Source organism: Dryobates pubescens, chromosome 21, assembly GCF_014839835.1.
Source record: "Dryobates pubescens isolate bDryPub1 chromosome 21, bDryPub1.pri, whole genome shotgun sequence".
Classification (NCBI taxonomy): Eukaryota; Metazoa; Chordata; class Aves; order Piciformes; family Picidae; genus Dryobates; species Dryobates pubescens.
In genome coordinates this window covers 14296396-14322938 of record NC_071632.1, presented here as the reverse complement: position 1 = coordinate 14322938, position 26543 = coordinate 14296396, and the positions used below count along the sequence as shown (strand labels likewise).

The 26543-nt window shown below is 42.9% G+C and overlaps 1 protein-coding gene across 2 annotated transcripts in view; it reads left to right on the top strand.

The window, feature by feature from the left end:
• DPP6 (dipeptidyl peptidase like 6) overlaps nucleotides 1-26543 on the top strand; it is a 385855-nt gene that overhangs the window by 137787 nt on the left and 221525 nt on the right. Inside the window, exon 1 of one of the 2 annotated variants that reach the window (XM_054171252.1) lies at nucleotides 7427-7850. The exons of the other annotated variant lie outside the window; for it this stretch is intronic. Coding sequence (XP_054027227.1) covers nucleotides 7794-7850 — 57 coding nt within the window. The 5' untranslated portion in view covers nucleotides 7427-7793. Of the gene's footprint in view, nucleotides 1-7426; nucleotides 7851-26543 lie in introns of those variants that run through there. 2 annotated transcript variants of the gene reach the window in all.

Genomic DNA, 26543 nt, shown 5'->3' with positions numbered 1-26543 from the left:
CAGTGGTGATCTCTTTTATGTTTTCTGGCCTGGATACTTGAGTTACAAAATATGTGTAGTGGCCACTTTCTGATATTTATGTTTAAAGAATGAAAAAGAAGGAGGAAATAAAGAAATCCTTCCACTCCTAAAGCAGCAGTCAAAAACATCCCATATGGAGTCCAGGAGGAAGGGATTCAGCTGCTACTCAGAAATAAGCAGAGAGGCAGGGGGAAAATGTCAGTGATCCCTGAGATTGTGGGGAGCAGAAATACTAAGCCAGACTGTGAGGAGGCAAACTTTGCAAAACCAATTTGGAGGCTATTCACAGCTGGCAGTGAAGCTGGGGCCTCAGAAGTCTCTCTCACGCAGATAAACAAGCAAGAAAGAGGCATCTGTTGCGTTACAGCTGCCAAGGTCACACCAGCAGGAACAGGCAGAGGCGGGGAGAAATGCCAACGGTATGGTCTGTGTTCCTTGCAGGGAGAGCACAGTGCCAAACAACGATGGCACTGCTAATCATGTGCCTGTGAGCTTAGAATGATCTATTAAAATATAGATTTACTGACTGAAAATAAACCCATCATAGTGGATCAAAAGTAATCTTTCTGAAAAATATAATCCACTTAAAAAGGAAAGACTTTATCAGCATGCATACTTGATCTTTAGGATAAGCAAACCAAAGTGGATACATAATCCAGAAGTGAGAAGGGCACCGGTACCTTCAGTGCTCCCCAGAGTCACGCTCCAATTTAGGCAGGGAACTGCTATGCAAAATAGCTCTAGCTGCGCATGAGCGAGCAGACTTCTTCACAGCTTGCAGCCCACTGTTGTCTTATTTGTTTACCATGAACTGTGGGGTCCTGGAGCTTGGCACAACAGTAAGAAAAACTGTTGCAGTGACACAGTGCTTCAAATAGAACTATTAAAATCACTTTGAACCACCTTCTCATGCTCGAGTTGTAAAGTAAATGATAATAAAAAAAGAGACAATTTAGTGAGGCTTGGGTGGTGCACAAATGGCAGCAACACCCTGGGGCTGCTGGGCAGAGCCACAAGTTGTTCTTGCAATGCCCACTGTGCCTGTGTCCAGAGAATGGCAATGAAGTTGGTGAGGGGTTTGGAACACAAACCCTATGAAGAGAGGCTGAGGGAGCTGGGGTTGCTTAGCCTGGAGAAGAGGAGACTCAGGGGAGACCTTATTGCTCTCTACAACTACCTGAAAGGAGGTTGTAGACAGGCGGAAGTTGGTCTCTTCTCCCAGGCAACCAGCACTAGAACAAGAGGACACAGTCTCAGGCTGTGCCAGGGGAGGTTTAGGCTGGATGTTAGGAAGAAGTTCTTCACAGAGAGAGTGATTGCCCATTGGAAAGGGCTGCCGAGGAGGTGGTGGAGTCGCCGTCATTGGAGGTGTTCAGAAGGAGACTTGATAGGGTGCTTGGTTGCATGGTTTAATTGATTAGGTGGTGTTGGGTGATGGGTTGGACGTGATTATCTTGAAGGTCTCTTCCAACCTATTCTGTTCTATTGTGTTCTGTTCCAGATAGCAGGAATTCTCAGGCCTGTAGGAACATTTTGAAGCGTATCCCCTGTAGGAGCAGATATTAATGCAAATAACTAATTAACAACATTGACTAAATAAACTGGATTTGATCTGTTAAATGAAAATACCACACCAAATTGCTTTCCTAATGATCTTGGTCATAGGCAATGGAAATGTGATGTATTTTCATCTGTATCTATATTCATAACTTATTATTGCCTCTAGCATGTTCACAGAAACTTTGAAATACAGAAAATCATCTGAGTGGATCCCCAAGCCACTGAAGTCCTCAGTGGAGCCTCTGAAAAATTAATCTGGACATAGAGACTCCTCTGTGACTGATCCTTGGCAGAACCAATGTGGTGGAGACAACCAGAGAAGGGGCAATGGTATCAGGGTGGTGCAAAATCAAGCTAGTTAATACATTCCCTAAAAGCTTTTTATCCTCTTGGAATAAAATTATTTTAGGGATGCTGTTTGACAAGGTGAGAAGTCTTGTCAAAGATAAGGATTCATTTGGAACAAGATTAAGTGGTTTTGTGATCTCCTAATAGGAAGAAGAAGGTTGGAAAGCAGTACCAGGAACGGGCGTGAGCAATGGAGATGCTCTGCAGCCTTTGTAGGGCTGATGTCAGCTGATCTACCATCCAAGTGTTCCCAGTTCCAAGTGGGGACATTGCTGTGTGATAGTATGATATTACTGCTGTCACATTCTTGGAAAGGGGCAGGGCACAAACTGTGCTTTTGGAACAAAACAGAATTAAATTCTCCCTCTCCAAAGCTTGTTCAGATGAGCATGCAACAGAGATCTGCAAGATGAACAGCCAGGATGTCTGGCTGCTTTTTCAGCATCAAGAATCATAAACTCCTACAAAGAGAGTTTTTAACTATGCACCCCTCACAGTTTTACAGCTCTCTGTTCTGCTCTGACATCCCCTATATCAGGAGTACTTGACTTTCAGCAGGGTCTGCAGTGGAAGAGCACGGATTCCTCTCACTCACTGTATATAGGCCATAGGGGCCTAGAGTGAAGAGATGCTGTGCCATTACTTTTGGTGTGTCTAAGATGTTGGCACTGGGACTGAGAGAGTGAATGAGGTACCAGCACATGTTGACACCTCTGTAGGATAATGATGATGAACAGCCTGCTTTCCCTTTCCCAATTGTTTCTCTCTGAATTTCTCTAGGAAAATTGGAATGCTGGGGAAACAGGGTAGCTGCAAATGTATGAAATCTGAGTTGGAGATTAATTGGATTTACCTTTTTGGGAATATGCCACTGGTCTTAGAAAAGCATGGGTCAGGTAGACTTTCTTGTCAGACAGCTGCTGCAGGAGCTGTCAGAGTTGTGTCCCCACCCTGGAGGGGCAGCACCAGTGCATACTGAGCACTGGTCTGCTTGCATCCTATTGAGCTTTTTTGATCCAAGCATCAGTTGCCTTTCAAACGACTGAATGCTGAAATCCATGGCTATGATGTCTTTACCCACTCCTCTCACCTTTCATTTAGTGCATGTCTGTTGGTAGACTGTTTCTTTTCCTGAGTTACCTTACTAAGATGTACTATCTCCATAACAACATATCTTAAAATAATGTAGCCCTTGGAACTTTCCCTTTGTAACCTACCTGTGAAGAAGTGTTTTTTGTTGTCATAGCTTGCCAGAGTACATGCTATGCCTTGTGTGGTCCCTGAACTGACAGCAACCCAGCCAAACCAATGAGAATTGTAGTGAATGTGAAGCTCAGAGGGACTGGCTGTACCAAAGCAGATTGTGTGGTGTGTTCTGCTGGAGGGAGCACATAACTGCACCCCAGGTACCAATGGTTAGACCCACTAAAAAGTTCAGTTATGTAGCTCTCCATGGGATCTGGTCTTTATCTGGAGAGAGGAGAACATTAGCGGACTGTGTAAAGGCAAAGTTAATCAAGTAGAATTCATTTCTACTTGCTCTGCCCATTGGCTTCAACTTCCTTGATGTGGTAATGAAAGGGGAATACACTGTAACACAGCCAGAACTCCAGCTTTCAAAGGAGCAGAAGGGTTCTGCATCCAATAACTCTACCTGCTGCTTGTAGGCAGCAGTCCTTGCTTAGTCTATACTCTCTTGAATAGATGTGTGCATCTGGCAGGCTCCTTGTCAGCACAGCCTGCTATTTGATCTGGCCTTCATAACATGGAGGAGATAGGAATGATCTTCACTGTCTCGTGAGAGCCCATAGGTGCTGCCCATAAAGGGGATGCTTTGCACCTATAAGCAGTGGAGATCTTTGTTTACATGGAGAAACAGAATCAAGGGCAATCTTGTTAAACTGACCTGCTTAAAAATGTTTGGAAGCAAGAACAAACTGCTTCTTTCCCCAGCATGTAATGCGTGGTCAAAACCAATAGTTACTGTGCTTTAGCTTCTAAGAACTGACAGGTCTTTAAGGCAATGTTTCTTTAAGGTTTTAGTTCACCTTGTCTCCCCAAGATTTGTGGTGGTGGTACAGATGCTCTCCAAGAATGCTGAAGTCTGCTTTGAGAATGATCCCAGACTGCAATCCTGTTCCTGCCAGGCTCTGGGAAATGAAGCACTTCCTTTCTAACAGGAAATGCTCTAGCACATGTATAACTTATTTGCTACGAGGCAATTAAACATTATCTGCCCTACTGAAGCCCTGCATGGTTTTGTTGAAATGAGCACTTTGGGTGAAGATGAATTGAGAAGCTGAGAACAGTTCCTTTCAGCTGTCACCAGTTGCTCTCCTGATGGGAGGGAAATGTCTGTCTGTCTTGCCATGGTGCTCAGGGAGCTAATTGATGTCAAGTGTGGGGCTGCCATTCACATGGTTGTGGTTGGCATTTTGAACATGCATCTTGGTTAACAGGGGGAGCTGTCTGTGCTTATAGAGGTGTTCATGAGCTGTGCCAGTGGTGGCATGGTGTGGACTACATGGATGAAGGGAGGATATTTATGATGGGAGTGCAGCTTGTGTAGCAGGGTGAAACCCTGTGCCAGATTCTGCACACAGCCCAGCCAGCCAGTGGAAACAAACCTGTTGCAAGTGATGAGTGGCAGGGGATCAATAGCTTGATGATTCTTCAAACCTGGCAGAGTGGAACAATGTCCTGCCTGTATCCCTGTGATTGGTTGAGATGGGTGCCAAGGTCATATTCCCAGGGTCCTTATCTGCCAGTGCCTCCTGCAGTGTCCTAAATGACACTCTCTGTATAAATCCTTCTGCCTGTGTGGCTGCTTGGATTGGCAGATACTTATCCATGTCCTGTGATAGGGGTGTATTAATCTATCATAAGTGATGACTCAGCCAAGCAATCAAGTTGGTACTCTAGCATGGTACAGAGTTCAGGATGGATGGTCTCAGCTCTCTTGATATGGAAGGAGATTATTCTGTGCCTGTTAGTAATGAGTATTTCTGAATGGCAAAGGCCACTATTTCCTCTTCTAGCATGTCTTTGGGGTTTTTTTTGAAACCTCTGAACCCCATGAATCAAGGTGGTAGAGAGCTGGTGGATATGGCTGTCCTGCTCTTCCACATCCTACTGGCAGTGGGCTGCAGCTCATGGCCATCTGATGTGCTGAACCTCCCTGCACAGGTAAGGGGTGACAGAAGCATACTGCTGGGTATTTCAGTGACATCAGGGTGACTGTCAAAACATGGGGAGGTGCAGCAAGAACAGTCAGCATCATGATTCATCTGGGAATGGGGCTAAGCCATGTGCATTTGCAATTGACTTCTTGTGTCCAGCAACAAGCTTCTTGGAAAACTGAATTGTAAGAAAGAGTAGGGTCTGTTTCCAGAGCTAGTTCTTTACTGTGAAAGAATTGAATGCACATGGGGAGGGCACTCAAGGGTAACCAGAGAGGTACAAATACATTTATTTTCAAGAACAGTTCAGTTAAGTTCAGTGACTGAGGGTTCAGGGACACAGTGTATGGGGATAGACACAGTGGACAGAGTGAAAGGGATCAGCCTTACAAACTATTCCAGGAAGTGAAAAAAATACTGAGGGAAAAAAAACCCCAAACAAACCAAACCACCACGACAAACAAAACACACTCCCACACACCAAAAAAAAGCCCACCAAAAACCCCAACAAAATCAACCCCAGTTTTGTTTCACTTGAACTCCTCTTGCAAACAAAAGCAGCAGGAGTGTGTAGTGAAAGCAAGCCTTCATTACTACCCACAACAGGTGGAAAATGAAACTGAGCCAATTGGAAAATTCAGACTGATCCCCCTGTATAAGACCTTGAGAACAATTCTGTTCTGGTGGCTGGGGAAGAAATGTATGAGCAAGAGTAACACCACTATAAACATACACAAAATATTGTGACTAAAACTATTGGAATTAAAGAGATGAAATTGCAGTGTAAGCTAGGACTGTGTCATAGCATAACCCAGCAAGAAGTTAACACAGGCTGTTAGATTTAAATGTTAATTATTACTTCTTGTTAGAAAGGTGCTATTCACTTGTTTGTAATGAGCTGTTTCCTGGATCCTGGCACCTGGGACAAGGCAAGGTTACCCAGTTTTCTGCCAGCACAATTTGGTGTTACAGAGCTTTTAAGTCACGATTTTCATGAACTCATGGGATATGAAATGGCAAAAATACAGAAATGCTTAGGAGGTCTGAGTGGTGGCTAGTAAATAATCTCTGTGAAAACTTGACCTGCTGTTGAGCTGTTCCTGAACCAAGGATAAAATTATCCCAGGTATAAGGAGGTGTTGCCTGTAGCAAATTGTGTTCCTGGTGAACCTGATCTTGTATAATAAATCTGTGCTGTAAAATCAAGGATCAAATGGGGTGTAATCACTTCCTTGTCAAATAAATACTCTGATGTTCCCTTTCTGTAGCTGGTTATCTGCAGACTCAGCAGAGATCCCAGTATCATATGCTGAGGACATGTGTAACATTACACAGCTCTACAGCACCGAGATGAGCTCTGGCCTCAATCCAGCCCAACATGTTGGGTGCACTGGGAGAGAGCTGAGGAGTGGAAAAGCATCAGTGTGACAGCTTTATGTTGCCTGATGTTGAGGTGAGCTAGGGCTTGAATCAGTTCTGAGCAAATAGTGAACCACCTTCATGCTGCTCTAAGTTTTGTCTAACTATGTAAGGTCCCCTGAGGGTTAATAGAGAGTGGTACTTGCTTTATGCTTTGCACTCAGGCACACTCTATGCTCCCCCATACTGACAGCAGGGTGGGTGAGTAGGCTAGGAAGGCTTGTTTGACAGCTCTGCAGTATTTGAGAGATCTCCATTACAGCAGGGAGTCTACTGGGAGTGAGATACAGCAGAGTGGAACAGGTAGTGCACACTGGTATGTCACCCTGCAACATTGCCTGCATGACAGCTGCAAGTGCGCAGGAGGCAGCTGCAAAGTGGTCTCTGTCACATCAGGGACATGGAGAGAACTGGGGGAGGCCAGAAGCTTTTTTTACCCCAGTGAATGTGCCTCCCTTTGCAGTGATGCAAGCAGCCCCCTGGGGAGCATTAATGCTCCCCGTGTCCCATCGGTGGGAACCCGTTTCCCTGCGACTGCACGTTGTATCCTCCAGAACTGCCCTGGCAGCAGGGCAGAGGCTGCCCTTGGCACAGCCTTCCTTCATAGGTGGGGACTGCCAGGGCATTGAAACCTCCACAAGTTGGAAGGCAACAAATACACGTCTGCCAGAAACTCGGCGTCCGCGGGACTCCCTTCGCTGGCATCGCAGGGAACGCAAGCTTTCATTCCTGAGCCTCGGGTGCCTGCGGCCCCTCTCCCTCGGCTGCGGGAGGGGAGACGACTGCGAGCTCCCGCTCTGCACATCGCCAGCCAGCGGCACATTGTGCTCCGAGGCGCCGGTGCATGCGCAGCGCAGGGGCTGCCGCCGTGGAGGTGGGGAGCGAGGACCACATCGCTGCCTCCCGGCTCTGAGCTGCCAGTTGCTGGTTGCCAAGCAGTTATCATTGTTTCTGTGACGATTGCAGAGGCTGTTGCTAATTGAAGAAGCCCCCACAGCATCCTTCTCTCTCTGCTCCTGCTCCTGCTTTTATTTTAGAGGCTCAAGCAGGAAGACAGCTAGACTAGTGCTTTTTTACGTTGCTTTTTTATTTATTTCTTTTTGTGGGGGTGGGAAATTTCTCAGCTGATGATTAAGTGATGGACTAGTTACTCATCCTTATCCCTTTAGTCTGTGTGTGTGTGTGTATGTCTGAATACACACACACACACATACACACACACTGTAAAATCCTGTTTGCCACTGCAGTGGGCACAAATAGGTGAGCATGACTACAGCCAAGGAGCAAAATGCATCAGGGAAACAAGCCCAACAGCAAGAACAGGTAATGCTTATTTTCCTCAATTTCAAACAAATACAAATTTGCATTGTATAGCTCTGTGTTTCTTGTCTGATTTTTTTCCTTCCTTTTTTCTTTTCCTTCTTTTTTAAATCGTGGTGTGTGTTCCTAAAATTGTCAACTGAGTCACCAGTCAGTGGCAGGAGGAAAGTACTGTGTAGCTGGGTTCAAGGTTTGCTTTCTGTGTGTGTGTGGAGGCTGGAAGGGGAAGCTGAAATTGTGCTATTTTTAACAGCCTGCACCTCTTGCTGAAGGCTATAGAGGTTTGTTCTGTAACTTGTTCCTTCTGCATGTGGTGGTGGGGTGGGGGGAAGATGTTGGGGCAGAGGCCCCTTCTTGCTGGAAGAAGAGGGTAAGTGCTCTTTCACGGCCCCTCTGCAGATGGATATAAAATTGCAGAAGTGGGTTTCAGCTTCTTACTTTGAAATGTGCTTTTTAGGGATGCTTTCTGGTCTGACATTTTCTTGGAGGGACAGTTTCTGGAACAGGGTGTGCTCAGGCTGTGCATGTGCAAGCAGTGATGGGGGGGAGGGGGTGGGCAGGTGGGCAAAAAGCATCTGTAAAGTATCTGTAATTCCCACTGACTTTGGGGGAAATTGCAGTGCTCACACCATACCTGAACTTGATTCATTTATTTCTCTTGGTAAGTGCTTTATGTGTTTCAGTAGAGGCAGAAAGTTAAAGAGTTAATTTTCCCTGTCTTTTCTGGTTTTTTGGAGCCTATTCCTATCTGAGTGCACTTACCAGAACAGAATGAAGTCAAAACTTTCCCAGTCAAAAAGCTGAGGGTGGCAGGGAAAAAAAAAAGGGGGGGGGATGGGGGTTGGTGGGGAGAAGAGGCATATCCTCAGCTGTAAAGGATAGGCATAGGTGAAAAAGGATGGCAGAAGGGAAAGTCTGGCTCCAACCTCTGAGCTCCAGCTGAGGATGCCAAAGGCTCATGGACTTCTGGCACGCTGGCAAATCAGCAGCTCCATCCTCCTCAGCACCAGCTTCCCCTCCCTGTGCTCGCCCATGCCTGGGGGAACCACGGAGGAGCCTGTGCGCTCCAGTTCTTCAATTCTCATCATCTCCTTAAGATGCTGGAAGTTCAACACTTCAGTCTTTGCTTAGGACAGCGCAGGAAGATAATTTAAACAGATCTCTCAGGACACAAATTAATTCCTAAAATAGTTCTTCCTGGCTTGATAGGCTGAGAGCCTCACACGTTGTTTATCTTTCTTTTTTCTTTTTTTCTTTCTCTTGCTGCTTTATTTTAGAGAATTGGGGAAGGGAAAAGCATGGGAAGACACCAGGCACCACAAGTCGCCTCACAGAATTTGCATTTTCAGGGTGACATTTTACTAATGGCCAACATAAGCTCAGTGGTTCAATGAAAACAAGAAGAAAACAACTTTGACACTGAGGGTAAAGGAACTGTGCTTTCATCTAACCTTACAGCTGCTGGGCTTCTATGCTTCTCTATCCATTGCTTTTGGAATGTATTTTTGTCACTATTTGCTGCAGGTTAAAATTAGTCTAGCTTTTGTTTCTGGGCAGCAGGGGTGTGTGAGTGCCTTTTCTGAACAAAGAGAGCTGTGGAGCTCTCCCATTCTTCTTAAAGCTGTGTAGAAGTGTTGGGTTGTGTAAGTCAAGAGGTGTAAGTCAGCTGCCTTTCATAGAGGAGCAGTGGGTTTGTTTCAAGTACTGCTACCTGCCTAGTGCCATTTTGCTACTGGAATACTCTGTCTTTGCTCTTTTGCTCTTCCCATATGAAGTATAAAATGCCCAGAATAGCTCTTTTAGTGTGGTGCAGAGTCTTGACTGAATGTATTCCCTAACTGATGAAGTTGCAGTTACACCCATATGGTATGCTTAAATATTCTCCAAGTGCATGCTCTCTCAGCTCTGCTCTAGTGTGACCATGAAACAGAAATATCCAGCATATATAAATATCAATGACATTGATGAATATTAATATTTGAGTCTGTTAGGAATCTTGCTCACTCCCATAATTTTGTTTTGTTTTCACAATGCATTATGAGTAAAATGGCTTGACACTGGAGGCTTGGATCCAGCCCATGGATGTGAGTGCACTTTTATCTTCCAACACCAAAAGCGGATCTAAACCCTTATTTAAAACAGTTCATAAATGAAAAAGGGCTCTATCCAAAAATCTATTTCCAGCTGAAATTCTATTTCCAGGCTTGTGCATATTAAGAATTGCTGAGACTTTTATTTTTTTCTTTTTCCCCTCCTCTTGCTTAAAACTGATCAAGACACTGAAAATTGTAGCTGGGAGAACATTGAAGTCAAAGTGCTAGTCTGTCTGTAGAAGACTGAGTTGTTTTCAGAAGCAGCAGCTGCTACTGTCGTAAGAGATTGTGACCGTTCCTTTTCTGTGTTCCTTGCTGTGACATTCCCTGGATCCAGAGGCAGGCAAGTGACACAGTTGGCTTAAGTCTATGCTGCCTCCTACCACGCTAACCCAAACAGAAGCTGGGCACCACAAGATGCTGCAGGAGCAGGGTGGGGAAAGTTTGAAAACATCTGCAGAAGCTTTGTGAGAGTAAATTTTAACATCTAATTCAGAGCCATGTGTGTGAAGTGAATTGCAGATGCAAAGGAAGGCAAGTTCTGTCTTTCTGGCTTGAGATTGACAAAGATTATAATTAGAAAATGATTGGGATGTGCAGATAAGCAATTCGCTGCCTCACCTGCTTGAAGCCAGGCAGTAAGCATCCCTTTCTTCCCTCTAAAAAATGTCTCTGCACAGTTTCTTTTTGGTAGGCAATGTTCACCTCCATGCCAGTTAAGCTATGCTTAATTTTAATAATTAATCTCCTTGCTTATCTGTTTCGTGGGTCTGAACTTTAAGTCTTTTGGGCATCACGTACAGAAAGCGTGCTGTAAGTGATGCGTAATACCATCTCTTACTGTGAGGTTATGACTGCTTGATCAAGATGCAAGTTGAATGTGGTTGCTTCTGTACACTTAGCTGCTTCTGACACACCTATGGGTCCTTGTTCAAATGGTTGGAGTTGGATACCGTGCAGTGAACAAGGATTACAGTTGTCTTTCTGCAAGACTGAGGGCTCAGAATGCTGTAGAAAAGCCTGGAGACCCTATTAGACTTGGGATCTAACTCAAGAGAGGTGGTGAATCTTGTTCTCTGTCTTTGGAATTGCTAGCTGAATGTGTGAATACACCATGAAACCCACTTTTCCACTTAAAAAAGGGGGAAGAAAATAGCAGCAATAGGCCAATGTGCTTTAGCAATTCACACTGGCTGAATATCTTTGTGTTTTACTATAAGCCTGTATGTTTATTATCTTAGTTTAGCCCAATTCTTGTTACTTTTAATGGCCTTTGGAGTGCAAATAGCTCTGCAGTCATACAGAAAAATAAGGAGGCTGATTTTCTTTTCTTTTTTTTGATAAAAATATGGTAATAGGCATAATACTAAAATGAGACTTGTAGCTATTCTAAAACATGAGTCAGCATATCAAGGACAGCAGGATCACTGATTCTCAAAGAACACCTCTTATAAAACATATTTAAAGGGCTGATTGGTTAATTGGGTACTTGAACACTTAGAATACATGATTGTTCCTGTTTCTTTTGTAGAAAAGAACTGTCATGGACTTACAGAGAGCAAAATGTGCACGTGCCCTAGACAAGGTTTTTGGTGATCTGGGTTTTCTTTTTGCATGCAGCTCCGAGTGAAAGACTGAAAATTAAATAAGGAGGCAAAACAGCTCAAGGCCTGCCTTTTATTCAGGTGGGCTTTGTGGAGGAGTGGAGTCAGACCAGTAGGACATTTCCACCTTTAGCTGTCATTATGGGAATAAATTTTGAATTTTACAGAGCAGCTGGAATTCCAAATAATAGGTGTCTTCAAGTGGAGAAAGAAGACATTTAACTTGGGAAACCTAGGCTGGACTCAGGGATAAAATGATGGAAAGATTAATATTTCATGTTCCTAATGTTCCTCTGCCACTCTGCTTTACAGAAATAGCCTGTAGTACCTTGAAGAGTGAGTGCAGTTGGAGCATCTAATATACTATATGGAAATGTGCCTCAAGTATATTTATCCAAATAAGAAAAGAAAAGGATGCATTTTAGGTTCATTATGCAGACTTTTCCCCCTACACAGGTGTAATTCTGCTAATTCTGGGATTCCTGTAGCAAGGCACATCAATCCCTGTGCTCTCTGCTGCCTTTTTTCAAGGTCATAAATATCCTCAGTCACTGTGAGCTGAGTCCTATGATGTTCTTTCATCCCCAGAGTAGATTAAACTAAAAAATATGGATGTGCTTACATTGGGAAGTAGAGTGGTCCCACCCCACAAGGGTGAGATGGTATTGAAGCCCCAAATACACCTTTTTGAACAGAGAGTTATTTCAGGCTGGTTCTAGATTGGTGTAAATGTCCATTAGTGGTTGAGCAGCAGCATCTCTTAGTTTCATCCAAAAGGAAACCAGTTGGTGTGCTCTGAGGACACTCTGAAATATGAGTTTAGGGCATGGTAGATAGGTGCAACTGAGAGATTTGGTCAGTAGTACAGTTCTGAGTTGAACAAAATTGAATCTGTGCATCACTTCTCTTTAGTAGGGATGAGAGAGATGCAGTTCAATAAATGTAACTTGGTGCAGGTTTTGTTCCTGTACCTGAGGATGTTCTTCAATATTTTCCTTTTCTCTTTTTTTTTTTTAATACTGTAAAATGTGACTTAAAGTCATTGCAGATCTGCTCTGCTTACCTGAGTGCTGTCCAGAAAATCATCATCTCTATGTGCCAAATGTCGTGGTTAGCTCAACATGCTTCACCCGAAAGGCTGCAACAATACTGATTCCCTGTGACACTGAAGCCTACTTGCATCACATGAGCATTACAAATTGGCTCCAAGTAGTGCAGGATTCCTTCATGTTGTGAACAGGCTGTGGTGTCCAGTGAGTTCAGGTGCATATTATAAGTTGTGAATTTCATCTGTTGAAATAGGGAAGGGTCTTTCTTTGTCAGTACCATCCCTGGTGAATGCTAGACCACAGAGAGCCTCTACTCTGTTTTCTTTGCAAGGTTCGAGATTACACTTTGGAGTTTCATGTTCAGAAGCAGATTGAGTTGTGAATGTGTTACAAACAAATCCCTGATGTATGGTGCCATTAGCTGGCACAGTCGGTCTCCCTGCTGCAGCACCCCAGTGGCATGAAATCCATGCAGAGGAATTGAAGAGCATTGTGTCATACCTCTGCAGCACCCAGATTGAGCAGTGGGCTGAAAGGAGCTTGGCCTGGAGCAGGTGGGAGTGAGTCTCCCAGGAGATGAGCTAATTTAGCTTATTAACTCAGTGACTTGTGATAGCAGAGCTCCTACGGTCTTGGCTGGAGTTGAGAACTGCCATATCCCAAAGGTGAGTCTCTGCTGGTGAGAATCCCTCATTCTCCCTTATTTGAAGCACTGTCCTGGCTCTGTTCATTACAGCTGTGCAGAGACCAGGGATCAGTGTCCGCTTTTGAAAGGTGTCTGCCAAAGGGAGGAAAGAGGAGAAATCTAACTCTGACTTGAACAGAAAACAAAGGAGATTTACTCATTTTCACAGAACTGTTTGGTGTTAATTATTTAAGTGCACAATTGTTTTCTTTTAATACAATTGTTCACACAAGGCAGTACTTCTTTTTCTTGATGGCAGCTCTCTAAATTACATATCTTATTATAGACTCAATGCAGGCTTTCTCCAGGAAGTCATAGAGAACATTTGTGTTTCCTTCTGTTAATGGTATTTGATCTATTTCTCAAGAGATTAGATTTCCCTAATAGTGCTCCTGAGAATGCTGTATTCAAGAACAAAAAAATTGCATCAAACTATCGGTCTTTTCCAACTGTTAACTTGCCATGAGGAATGCAGGCAACTCAGCAATGGCAAGGGGTGATACCAAGATGGAAAAGGAGCATGTGTGACATAAAACTGGAGTCTCAAAAGGAGAAGACTGTAGAAAAACTCTTTATGGTGTTCAGTTCTAGAGTGGAAGTGCTTCTGTAAGGCATCAGATGTGTTGAGACCATGTAATGGTTGGTGATCTTCTAAGCACACTGCTTGTAAGGGTAGGAATACCTGAACAGGACGCTCTTTGACATTATGTATCGTTTACTCATTGGCTGTACCATGACTGGTCAAGTAGGATGTGCTCTGCCACAATTTTAATTGACTGCTGCTCCCTCTAGTCCTAGCAGAGGTACTTTGTTCTGCCATCTGTCTTGTTAAGTCTTCCTTTTGTTGTTGGATTACGACAGAATAATTTGTCTCTGAAGTTCACCGGTTATCTAGGAGTCCTGAGTGTGTTTGAACTCGGCATGAAAAAGATCTTCTTCCTCTTTTCACCTTTTGTTTTGTTTTTATTTTATTAACAAAAAGACCTCTTAAAGCATCTGATACTTCCTTGCAGTTGTGGTCCATTAGCAGTGCTATGCATTGCTCCAGCCACTTTGTGAACAGTGCTTTTACCTGCTTTCAGTTCTTACGCCTTTAATGCTGCTGCTTTGTGATCTTTATCATGCAGTAAGCTGTGGTGAATCATTGTCTTTGGATGAGATGAGAGCAGGCAGCACTTTTTAAATGTTATACAGTGAAGGAATATTTATTGCTTATGTAGTTTATGCTCTGTGTTTTGGGTTCTTTTGTTCTTTTGCCCTCCCTTTTTCCCTTTATTTCATCCTTTCTTTTTTTTCCCTTTTGTTCTGCCTTCTCTGATTCTTAAGTGGAACTTAAGTGAAATAAATTAAGAGAAAGGACAGTTCCAGCAGCAACAGAAGAGGAAAGCTGAGTGTGCTTCTTCTCTGAAAGGCTGCTGCAAATGTGGAGAATTCCTCACTGCAGAAGTAAGAGCAGTGTGTTGAGCAGGTTCCTTTATCAAACAAATTTGGAGAGGGACCTATACTTGAAAAGTAATGAATGTGATCAAGAATGGAAAGGTGAGTGAGCATCAATTTCTCATCTAAGAGAAAAGTCTGAGTGGGATTACAGGTGGGTTTGGACGTGGCACTTGGTGCCATGGTTTAGTAGTGGTGAAGTCTTGGCTGACAGGTTGGACTTGACGATCTTTGAGGTCTTTTCCAACCTTATTGATTCTATGATTCAGTGGCTGGAGCATGCAACTTCCATTGTAGCTTTGAGCAAGAGGGTAAGACTCGCATCCTCTGTGAGGGTCAGGAGCTGCTCTTCTGCTGAGGCAGCCCATTGTCACTTTAAGTTGGGTGGGGAAAGCTGGTGGTCTTCTGAGGATAAGTGCATGAAATCTGAAGTTCTGAGATACTGTGGTTAACTCAGGCTGCACAAGTGCCTGAGATATCAGACAGATGTACTGCATGACATTCAGATAATGTAGGGAAAAGGTTGGAGGAGAAAAACTGAAAGTTAAAACTCATTCTGAAGACTTAGATATGAATAAGAATTTCAGCAGGAAAAAAAGAAAAAAAGATCAAGATACAGGTAAATCCTGGCAGGACTTCACATAGTTATAAGCAAACTTGCACATGAGAGGGAGATAATGTATAGAATATTGGGATTTTATCTGATTCTCAGATTTTGGGAACTTGAAGCAGTTTTATATTTTGAGGTAAGAAATGCATCTTTCAGCTCTCCTGCTCAATGCAAAAAGACCTTTTCTGAGAGTAATTTTAAATTTTCTTTTTCTCTTTTTCTTTTTATCTTTTTTTCCTTTTCTCTTTTTTTTCTTTATCTCTTTTTTTCTTTTTCTCTTTTTTCTTTTTTTATCTTTCCTTTCTTCCCCCTTTCTCCCCCTTTCTCCCCCTTTCTCCCCCTTTCTCCCCCTTTCTCCCCCTTTCTCCCCCTTTCTCCCCCTTTCTCCCCCTTTCTCCCCCTTTCTCCCCCTTTCTCCCCCTTTCTCCCCCTTTCTCCCCCTTTCTCCCCCTTTCTCCCCCTTTCTCCCCCTTTCTCCCCCTTTCTCCCCCTTTCTCCCCCTTTCTCCCCCTTTCTCCCCCTTTCTCCCCCTTTCTCCCCCTTTCTCCCCCTTTCTCCCCCTTTCTCCCCCTTTTTTTTCCTCTTAACAGCAAAATAAATGAGGGGAAAAAGTGTGGTCAAGGGTAGAAACAGAACCTTTCAGAAGCTCAAGACAGATGCTGAAGTTCAGGGCCCATGAGGTTGATGAAGAACATCTTCCTGAAAATCAGGATGGAGGCTCTGAGCCAAGGCCGAAGGCAAGAGCCTGCTACTTGTGGAGATAAAGCCCTGACAAAAGTAGTGTAGTGAGCTCTTAAGTATGATGGAAGTGGAGAGGATGTGGCTATTTGCCACATATATTTGCAAAAATCCTTCACAGATTAAGGAAAATGAGAGGAGAGTGGGGTAGTAACTATTAACAATCTGGAGGAGTTATGGGAATTACAGCAGAATCATAGAATCAATAAGGTTGGAAAAGACCTCAAAGGTCATCAAGTCCAACCTGTCACCCAGTACCTCATGACTGACTAAACCATGGCACCGAGTGCCATGTCCAGTCCCCTCTTGAACGCCTCCAGGGATGGTGGCTCCACCACCTCCCTGGGCAGCACGTTCCAATGGCTAACAACTCTTTCTTTGAAGAACTTTATCCTCACCTCGAACCTAAACTTCCCCTGGTGCAGCTTGAGACTGTGTCCTCTTGTTCTGGTGCTGGTTGCCTGGGAGAAGTATGAATTGATTTGGTGGTGAAAGGTGCTTGTGGAGGAAGAAGCTGGAGATAGGCAGGGAGGGCAGGCATAAGGAAGCAGAGAGCACAGGGCAGCACTCTTCCTTATCCCACAGGGAGATAGCAGCAGGAACAATGAGACAGGGGAAGAAGGAAAATCAGCTATGGAATTGTTTACAGGGTTATGGTTAGCATGATGAGCCAAGTTGTGCTGAGAAGCAATGATGCTTGTCAGTCCCAAGAATGCCTTCAGTGGAACATCTCTGATGGTTTTGCCAACTTCCTGAGGGCTCATAGCGCGAGTGACTGCTCTCCATGCAGCATGTGGATGATGTGGTGGCACCAACAGAGAAATGAGGTGGAAGGTGAGGACTATCTGCAAGTCTTGTGTGGCAAAGGGAGTTCAGAGCATTGCCTCTTTGCTCCCCTTGGCTGGGCATTCATGTTGTGGCCTTGGGCGGTGCATTGTCTCAGTATCTCCATCCTGCTACACACTAGTAGCTGTTCACCTACCTGCCTTGAGGGAAGCAGTGAAGAGCAGTGTTATTGCCAGCACTCAGATATGCTGCATCTCTTCGGAAATGTCTTGTCTTCAAGATAGGTGCTTAAATAATGTATTAACTAGAGACACTGACTTCTGTCATGTGACGTGCAGTGGGAAAGAAACAGCAGCTGTCTTTACTAGGGAAGAAGCTTCTCAGAAGAACAAGGAAGGAAAAAAAGGATTAAAGTCATCTTCTTTCCCAAGAAAAGGGCTCTGCTTCCCTCATTGTCCATTATATTACCCATCCATCAGTGCCCTGATTGTCCCTCTTTAAGAGACAGCCTGTGTGCTGTGCACATGATCTCTTGCAAGGCATGGCTGCTTCTATCAGGAGATATTAGTTTTTGAAGGAATCTGCAAGTGAGAAGTGCAGATAGACTGTAATTTCTCAGAGCAGAATTTGTCCCGTTCTGCTGGACAAAGTCTGGGCACAGAGGTGCACCAGGGACTCTGTTTTGGGATCTGTCTTGTTAAATAGCTTTGCAGCCCCATCATCGTGGCTGTGCCTCCAGGCTCTGCAGCCTTGACAGAAGAGCTTGCCTAAAGGATGGGACAATCTTCCCACATCTGTGTGAGTGAGGAGTGCTGTTGGAAGGTCTTTCTTTGTCTCCATGACCATCTTTAAAAAAGCTGAATTGCAGATGATGATGTGCAGAGGATAGGCTAGATTCTGTGCTGGGATCCAGAGACCTGATTGATGTGATCCTGATCTGTCATCAAGGGAACAGAAGCATCTAGATACTGTCTGTCTGCTGTTGCCTCAAACTTGGTGTGTTCCTTAGACCTATTTGATGGGCATACACACTGCCAGCCCCGCTGTGTGGGAAAGCCTTGTGCCCTTCTGCGTCTGCTTTTATAGGTGTGAATTCACAATTCCAATCTGAGTGGGCAGTCAGCCCCTGAGCAGGTCTTATGGCGAAGGAAAATGATACAGGCTGAAACATTTACTTAAGAAGTGTAAAACTTACACATGGTGAAACCTGTTAGAAAGGGGAAGATTTTTGAGTGAAATAGTAAAAAAAAAAAACCCAAAACCAAAGGCTGGACTGCTGGTTGCATTATTTTTTTTAACCCTCCAGCTTATTTCCTTACCTTTGTCAGCCTGAAAACAAATGCCTGTTGCTTTTATTGTCTATGAAAACTGAAAGAGAGAAAACTAAAAGTCAGTTTTGTATAAAGATTCACAATGCTTTGACTCCAGTAGTATACAATGCTGTTGAACTGCTGCAGAGCTTGAAATTGGAAGAGATAATAAGCCTTCATCTGAAGCAATTAGTCTGCCGTTTTTGACTCCATTACCTTCACTTATGTCTGTAGCTGAATAGTTACATGCAGGTATTTAAGGCTTAGTTATAATATATTATATATTATTGTCAAAAGTGAAATCACAACTTTGACATTAATTTATTGTTAATGTAGCTTGTCAGAGATGCCATAATAAACATATAATTGACTGGAGGTGAAATGTATACAGTAGGACATTAGGTGGAAAGCATTTGGGTCTTTAATTTAGCTTAATCACACACCATGACCAACCTCTCAACTCTTTTTGTGTATGGTTTAAAGGGGTCTGATACTTAATCTTAATGTGGTTGTAGGAATTAATGAATGGCACACTAAATTACAGCCTTCCTTAAGTATGCTGACAGCCTTACACTTTTATCTTTCTGCTTTCATGGCCAGGATCAAATGGTTATTTTCAAATGTATACACAACTTTTTGTGACTGCTGGTAGAGAGAAGCTCAGGGATGGACAAAGAAAATGTATTGAAGCTTAGCTGACGTGAAAATGAGAGAGAAAAGAGGCATGAAGTCATGAGTTTTGGATTGTACAAAGTCTATAGCAAAGCAGATGATAAAGTTTGAAGGACATTGTAAGCACAAACTTAAGGCTTTTGTTATTCTGAGACAGTGGTATGAGATAAGAAGCAGTTCAAGGTGGGGAAGGATAACAATTTTTTTTTATTGCCTAATTTTCAGGTTCTGTAGATTGCACTGAGTGGAATAAACTTTGACTAGTTCTTGTGGTAGGAAATTTTTATCTAAACTTTGTTTCTTCTACTTAAGAAACCCTGGCACAGTTCAGGAGAATCTGATAACACTAGCAGCCTTTAAAAAATAGTCTCCAAATATCTTTGATGTAAAAGTTACTTTGCAAATGTTGCTGAGAATGCTAATCCATTGAATCTAATGAGTATTTGAAATTAATCTTTGTGAGCTTGATCAGTGGAGTCTTCAGTTGCATGCAATTGAATTATTTTCCAGTCTTTTCCTCATAAAAGACAACACATAGTTTTAGATGGATTATATCAGGGCATGCCTTTGCTGTTGGAAGTCATGCTGCAATTAAAAGTTTTATTCCAATAATCCCAATTAAACCAACCAGGTAAAACAAAGAGCAGTTGTGAATGGATGGGGCAGTAAAATCCAAGGATAAATTGATTAAAACAGCCCTGGAAAGTAATTAGCACATAAGATTTGTCCATTAATAACATGCATATTGTTCAGGAAATGTTTTGACATTCCTTGCTGAAGGCTTTTCTCTCTTGTTCAAATATGATATCTCTTGGTACTTCAGAAATGTTCCTTACCCATAACATCTTTGAGGTTATAGTGATTACATGGATGATGTCTTCATTTGATTTTGTTCCATGTTTACAGCCTGGGCTTTCCAATGCCCTTCTGGGAGATTAGGAGGCTGAAAGGCATGTGTGTAAAACCAAGAATGTTATGCAATTCTGGAAAGTGCCTGTGTCGGAAAGATGATGAAGAGCAAGTGGTCAAACTGAAAATCTACTGGCTTCATCAAGCTGTTATCTTTCACTAGTCTGAAACCCCTTGTTTAGAAAACCGAGGCTTTAAATCTGCAAGAGTAACAAACTTGTCATTAAGTTTTATTCTATTTTGTTTTCATGTAGGTTTTATGATAGAAAAAGCTGGTATTGTAAGTGAATTTTCTCTGTACTCTTGTTAATCATGATTGGGAGAAATGCTGATTTCAGAAGTCAGATTTCTCATAGGTCCTCAGACGTGGGCCTAAGAACTCCAGTGGAGCTGTGCTTGAGAATGGACTTGAGGATTAGGACCACGTTATACATCAGGCCATCTTTACGTGCTGAAATAAGCCTGCAGAGCTGGTTTCCTCATAACTTGTTTCAAAATATGTATTTTACTAATTACCTTCTGTCCTCATACTTGTGAGGTAATACTGTTCACACTGGTTTTCTCCTGACCTTGAGGTGGGAGGTGGCTAGAATGCACTTGGGTCTAAGTCCGGTGCCAAACCTACATGCTGTATAGTATTCTTCATGTAAGTTCCTATAAAGTCCTCTAAGTTCCTACAACTTCAGAACTTTTCCAGTCAGTTACAATGCTCTTAGCATCTAAGTAAATAAATTGTCATCTTATATGTCATGCCAGAAAGAAGCAATTTTGTTGTTTGCTGTTCAGCATCCTAATGTGAATTCCAGAGACTACAGCGATCAGTAGCAAAGAGTTACTGTCACAAGCTAAGCACAGATTTTCAGTTTTCAGTGTTCACTCTGCTGTAAATTTGAGCTATCTGAAACTATGATGCAGGGGAATTTTCCTTTCTGTAAAATGCAATTCATTCATGCAGGGATATTCCCCCTAAATCATCTAACTCCAAATATTTTGGGGGAAATGATGACCATACCATAAATGTAATTTTAGTTAATTTCTGTGCATCTGCAGTAAAATAGAAAACAACAACAACAAAAATATTTGAATCAAGATTTTATGGGATGGAGAATTGCAAAACAAACAATACTATTGTTCTAAAAATTGTTCCTGCTGCTAAAATATGCAATAAGCTTCTGGTTTAATTCTTAAGGGTTTAAAAGATCTGAAAATTGATACTTTTTGTCCCAATTTGTGATACAACTGCAGTTAATTACTCCCCCAGTTAACGCCAGAAAGCTCTTTCCCATCTTACTCTAGGAAGGAAAAGAGGGCTTGGCTGTTTGCTACTTCTGTAATAAGTAATATTGTGGAAATACTGCTTTATGTACACAAAGATATGAAGTAATTGAGCTCAACAGGCCATGTAAAATACACATGGGAAATAACACATGTATTTGAGGCTAAAAATACAAGCCTAAATGAATCCTAGTGGGATGCTTGCTGTTCATGCTTCTTCTAGTCCTGTCACTGAATCTGGAGTTTATTTCTCTTTGTTTCCAGAATAGCTGCTTTGTCATTTTTCCTTGACCTCTATAAAAAAAGTTTGAGCAAGAATCAATTCCTTCTTCAGCTATGTTGCTCTGGCATGGTCTGCTGCAACAAACAAGTTGTGTGTAGTCCTGCAGAGAAGAAGAATAGATGTGGCAGAGGTTTAGGGAGGCAGTTAATGGGAGAATGTAATGAAGCTACACAAGTGCTCTTTCTCTGGAGAGTCTCTGTGTGGGAGGACAGTGATATACATTTTTCAAACCATGTTCCAGATGATGCTTCATTCCATTCTATCCAGACTCTTGTATTTTTCATTGCAAATGCCTATGAGTTGCAAGAAGCATAGCCTCCAATATGCCCTGAGCCTAGGTTTTGTCTTTCCTTGGCCCACTTCATGACTAAATGCTTTGTGTCAGTCAAAGAGAAACTGGTTTTGTGAGGAGAAAGAAATTAACTTGTTGCAAGTTTTTCAGCAGTGTGTACTGGCTGTTTTAGTGTGGTTTAGGTTGGATGGTAGGAAGAAGCTCTTCACAGAAAGTGTTATTGGCCATTGGAATGGGCTGCCCGGGGGAGGTGGTGGAGTCACCATCACTGGAGGTGTTTAGGAAGAGACTTGATGGGGTGCTTGGTGCCATGGTCTAGTTGGTTAGATAGCCTTTCAACCTGGTGAATTCTGTTCTGTTCTATTCTACTTTTGCATGTGGTTGGCTGCTCCTTAGGAGTAATTCATGACTTCTGTTTATTTTTATTGCTGAAACAAGAGGTGACAGGAAACTGAATTTACGTGACACTTGAATGTTTATACTTCATTGCTTTCCATTGTCTTGACAATTTCCATAGAGGTTTGTGGGTTTTTTCCATCCTTTAAGCCTTCAATTACCAAATGAAGATTAGTCCACGGCCCCAAGCCAAAAAACTGTTGGGCAGCAATTTTTGTGTTATTCACCAGTGTGGATAATACAACTAACCCAAGAATAGATCAGCTTCAGTCAAGGAATTCTTCAGGTTGCACTGACAGTGTGCAAAAGAGAGGATTTCAATCTGGTTGGAAAAGGTGTGGCATTTCCTTGTCCATTTGTGCTAATTGTCTTTGGAAATGTTAACTAGCACTGCGTTTCCTTTTGCTTTCATGTTCTGGGAGAGATGAGAGGATACATTATCAAGGGTCAGGACAGGACTGGACACTAAATGAGTGACGGATGCTCTTTATTCATTGCTTTGCCTTCTCAAAGGGAAAAGGAATAAGGGAGACTTGTGGATTGGAAAAGAAAACTAAACCTACTTTCAAAATAATAACAAAAAAAATTATACATACACCAAACCAACATGAAACCCAACCTCCCTGATGGAAATTAAGTCATCATCAAACACCAGTGATGTTGTGAGCAGAAACTGGAGAAGTCCCAGACTGGACTCACTGGCAGACAGGAAGTGGATTCTGGAATGTATGGATTGAGATCAAAAGCAGAGTGGACAGACTCTTCTACAGATGCTGGCCATTCAAGAAGAGGGCTTCATGCTCATGATCCCTGAGCTTTACACTGAATAAGAACTATGTGGGATAGAATCCTTTGTTGGCCAGTTTAGGGTAACCTGTCCTGTCCACTCCTCCCTGCAGGTGTGGTCTCTTATTTTCTGCACCCCCAACATGGTGCACAAGATTTAGCAATGACCTTGGTCTCCTCAGGAGCAATTATATGCAAGAGCCTTTCTGCACACTGATCCTTGGTAGTAACTAAAACCATCAAGCATTATCACTGCTAGTAGCTGCTCTGTGGCCAGTCTCTATAAAGGGAGGTGGTTTGTGAAGGAGTTGGCAGTTGGGAGGCAGTTGGTCCCTGCTGCCAGGCTGCCACATTTGTCCTCCTGGTGCCTGCCTCAGTGACACCTCTCTGACACCACCACAGAGGCAGGTGGCCAAGGGTGGCACTGAAGGCTCTCATCCATTTTTAGCAGAGGCCACTTGCTCTTCTCATCTGTTGGGCAGTGCTTCAAATTCCTGTCACATATTCAGCTTTTTAAAAACTGGGGTAACTCCTGGGGCGGGGGGAGGGTGGTTGTTCTTTTTTGGGGGTTGTTTTGTTTTCTTCTCTTCTTTAGAGCTTTTGGGACAAACACCCTCCTGAGTTTTGTCTCTGTAATGCCACTGAAAGCTGTTCGTTGTGAGATGCACTCTGCATGCATGGAACACAGCTGTAACTACTGAACAAGCTGCAGATTCTTATTGAAATAGCTGGGATTTGGCAAGAGATGACCAGTTAACATGAAAAGCCAGGAAGAAAATCAAATAGATGTGGGAGATGTTGAAAGTAACAGATGAGGTGAGGGTGGTTTGCAGAGTTTTGATTCTACACAATAAATTATTGCTGGCAAATGAAATGGCTGCCTGCTTTTCAGTGATATTAGAGAGCTGGGAAGAATGTGCCTTTTGCACAGACAGTCATTTAGTGTCTTTTATAGACAGGCAAGGAAAACCTGAAGGGGGGGAAAAAGACTAATTAATCATTACTTTATGTAACCTCTGCCAGCATGATACAGCTCTGACATTTGAATCCTGGTGTGCAGCGTTCATTTAAATTAGATCTGGGGGTTTTTGGTTTTGGGGCTTTTATAGTCTGGTTTTTTGGGTGTCTTTTTTTCTTGCTGTAAGATCTGGGAATAAGATGTGGAAATACTTGTGGGTGTTTTAGGGGAGTCTAATAGTGTTCAATGTCCAAGTCCAAATGAAAATGACAGTCTCAAATGTTTTAGCTTTCTGCATACCACAGAGTTGGTAAATAATGCCCAGGGGGGAAATTGTTGAGTCATGATAAATTGTTGAGCATCCAAAAGCTATTGTTGGTCTCGCTGGGGACCACTGAAAGCTCAGTGCTCTTGAAAATCCAGCCAATTATGTAGGTGCTTATGCACAGGCTTTGAAGGCTCATTTTCCTTGTGTATTGAAAATGATGGGGTTTTTTAAAAGCTTTCTCCTGTTACTAGCCCTTTATTTATTCCCTCTGTTTTCTTCTGAAAGCACCTAAAAAGGCAGCATACTTGAAACACACACATTTGAACTGCTGTGCAGTCTAATTATGGCTTTTAATTTCAGGAAACTGGAGGTGGTCTGCTGGTCAGTATTAAGAAGAAGGTAGCAGTTTCTCAGATTTTAGGGCACTAGATAATCCTGTTGAGTTTTGCCTTTTTAATTGCATTCAAGAGATTATAATGAAACTGAATTGCCATATATTGTTTGGGGTTTTTTTATAATTGGAATCTAACAGACTGTGAAAGACCTTAGGACAGGAGATACTCTAACCATTTATACTATTAACAGTAATGCAATGTAATTATAGGGTTTTGTTATTTAAATATAGCCTCCTTGCAGAAAGGTGTGTGCTGCTAAACTGTTGCTTTCCACATGTAATATTAATACCCAATGTGTTTTTTGTGCTTTATGGCTTCAACTTGCCTTTAAAAATATTCTTCCTGATGTCTCAGTGCTATAGGTGAAATGTATTGCCCACATGTGGCAGAGGGGGAAGCTTAGTTTGAGACTGAAGTGTCTGACCCAGGGCTAAATAGCTGCTGTGCTTCAGCCTCGGAGCCCATGAGGTGCAGTGGTGTTGGGTGCTATGGGAACTATCGGTTTGGGTCAGTACTGGCTTCAGGCAATTTGTTGCAAGGTCTGTATTTGTTAATTCATTCAGTCCCACAGATTTTGATTCTTTCAAATAAGATCAGACCCCCTTGGGTCTTCGGCGCGTTATACGTGCACCTCTAGAGATTTGACAGCCATCTAAGGAAACTCCTCCTAGACAAGTTTCTAACAAGTAACTGTGGGTATTAGCACTCCATCAGGAGAACACTGTGCACATTATGATTGTATATGTTCGTGCATTATGCTTACAGATACACAGGCATGCAACTCCACCATCAAAAGCACCATATGAATCCTTGTGCCTGCCAACACTCCTTGAATTCTGAACCTTGAAAGCAAGAAATCACTTGTTACCCTTAAGTGTAATAGAAATCACCCTTAAGGCCAGGATGCTCCCAGAAAGGTGTTGGGCAATATCTCTCCCCTTTGAGAAGCAAAATTTTTCGACTTCCATTGGATTTCTCCTGGCCTAGGTAATAACTGTCTTTGGAGGGGGTGGATGGAAATAAAACAAAATAGGCAGACTGGTGCAGCACTCTCAAAATATGTCTTATCTCTAGAGTAAAGAATAGTGCCCTTCCCCTGCAGAGGGGTGTAAATTTGAAGTGGTTTGTTATTTGTTCCTGAAAGAAGAAGAATTCTGTGACGTCTGCTGGTTTGCGTCAAAAAAATTCCAAGTGCCATAGATGAATGCTTTGCAGTGACAGGAGGAACTGCTGATTGGATGCACTGATCTAGCCTCCTCTCATACCTGAGTGCCTCACAACCCTTAATGCATTTAACTTCAGCAGCAGGGATGCTGGCATAGCTTACGAAGCTTGCTTAGTCTTCCTACCTATCACAGGCTGCACGCTTACCTTTCATTTGTGACTCTCCTTCACTGAGAGAGGATGGGGGCATGAAGACATGATCTAGCCCTGTCTCAGACCCAGTGCTTAACCCTTGCCTCCCAGGTCTTCAATGCTTTCACCATGGAACTAGTCTTCCTCCTAGAAAATTCAGTATCTCCTGTCCTCAGCCAGGAGTGACAGGAGTATTTTATAACCTGCAAATGTATTTGCTTCCCTTGAGGGGCAGAATCTATGTCATTCCTTAGTGGGCAAATAGGCACACGTGAACCAGGGCTGCTTTTAGTTGTCCTGCTAGACAGATAATTCTGCAGCCACGGGTCACTGGTCCAGGAAAAAGATATATGAGGAGGCTTTCAGGAAAATCCCTGACATTTTATCTCTTCCTGGTCTTCATAGCATGGCAAAGCAACTGCATTTTTCATAAGCTGCAGCTAATGAGGACAAGGAAGGCCTAGAGAAAGTGTGGAGGCTGGAGGAAAGGGAGCCTTCCCTTGAAAATAGATGTAGTGTGTTAAAAATATATGTGTGGGGAAGAGGAAAAATCACTAGTAAAATAAACGATCATCACCCTCTGCTTCTTATTCTTTCTGGCAATTCTGCATCTGAAATCATAGAGAGCTTCTGTCCTGAAATACTCCAAGGGGGTTTTCCCCTCCCCTGTGGCTGGGCAGTCTTGCAATGTCCAAAAGACAAGGATTCTGACACTTGGCTATTTTCCAGAAGTATTTTTCAAATAAGTAAGATAATCCTTTGCTTTAATGATTTCAAATGATTCTTCTTTCTTG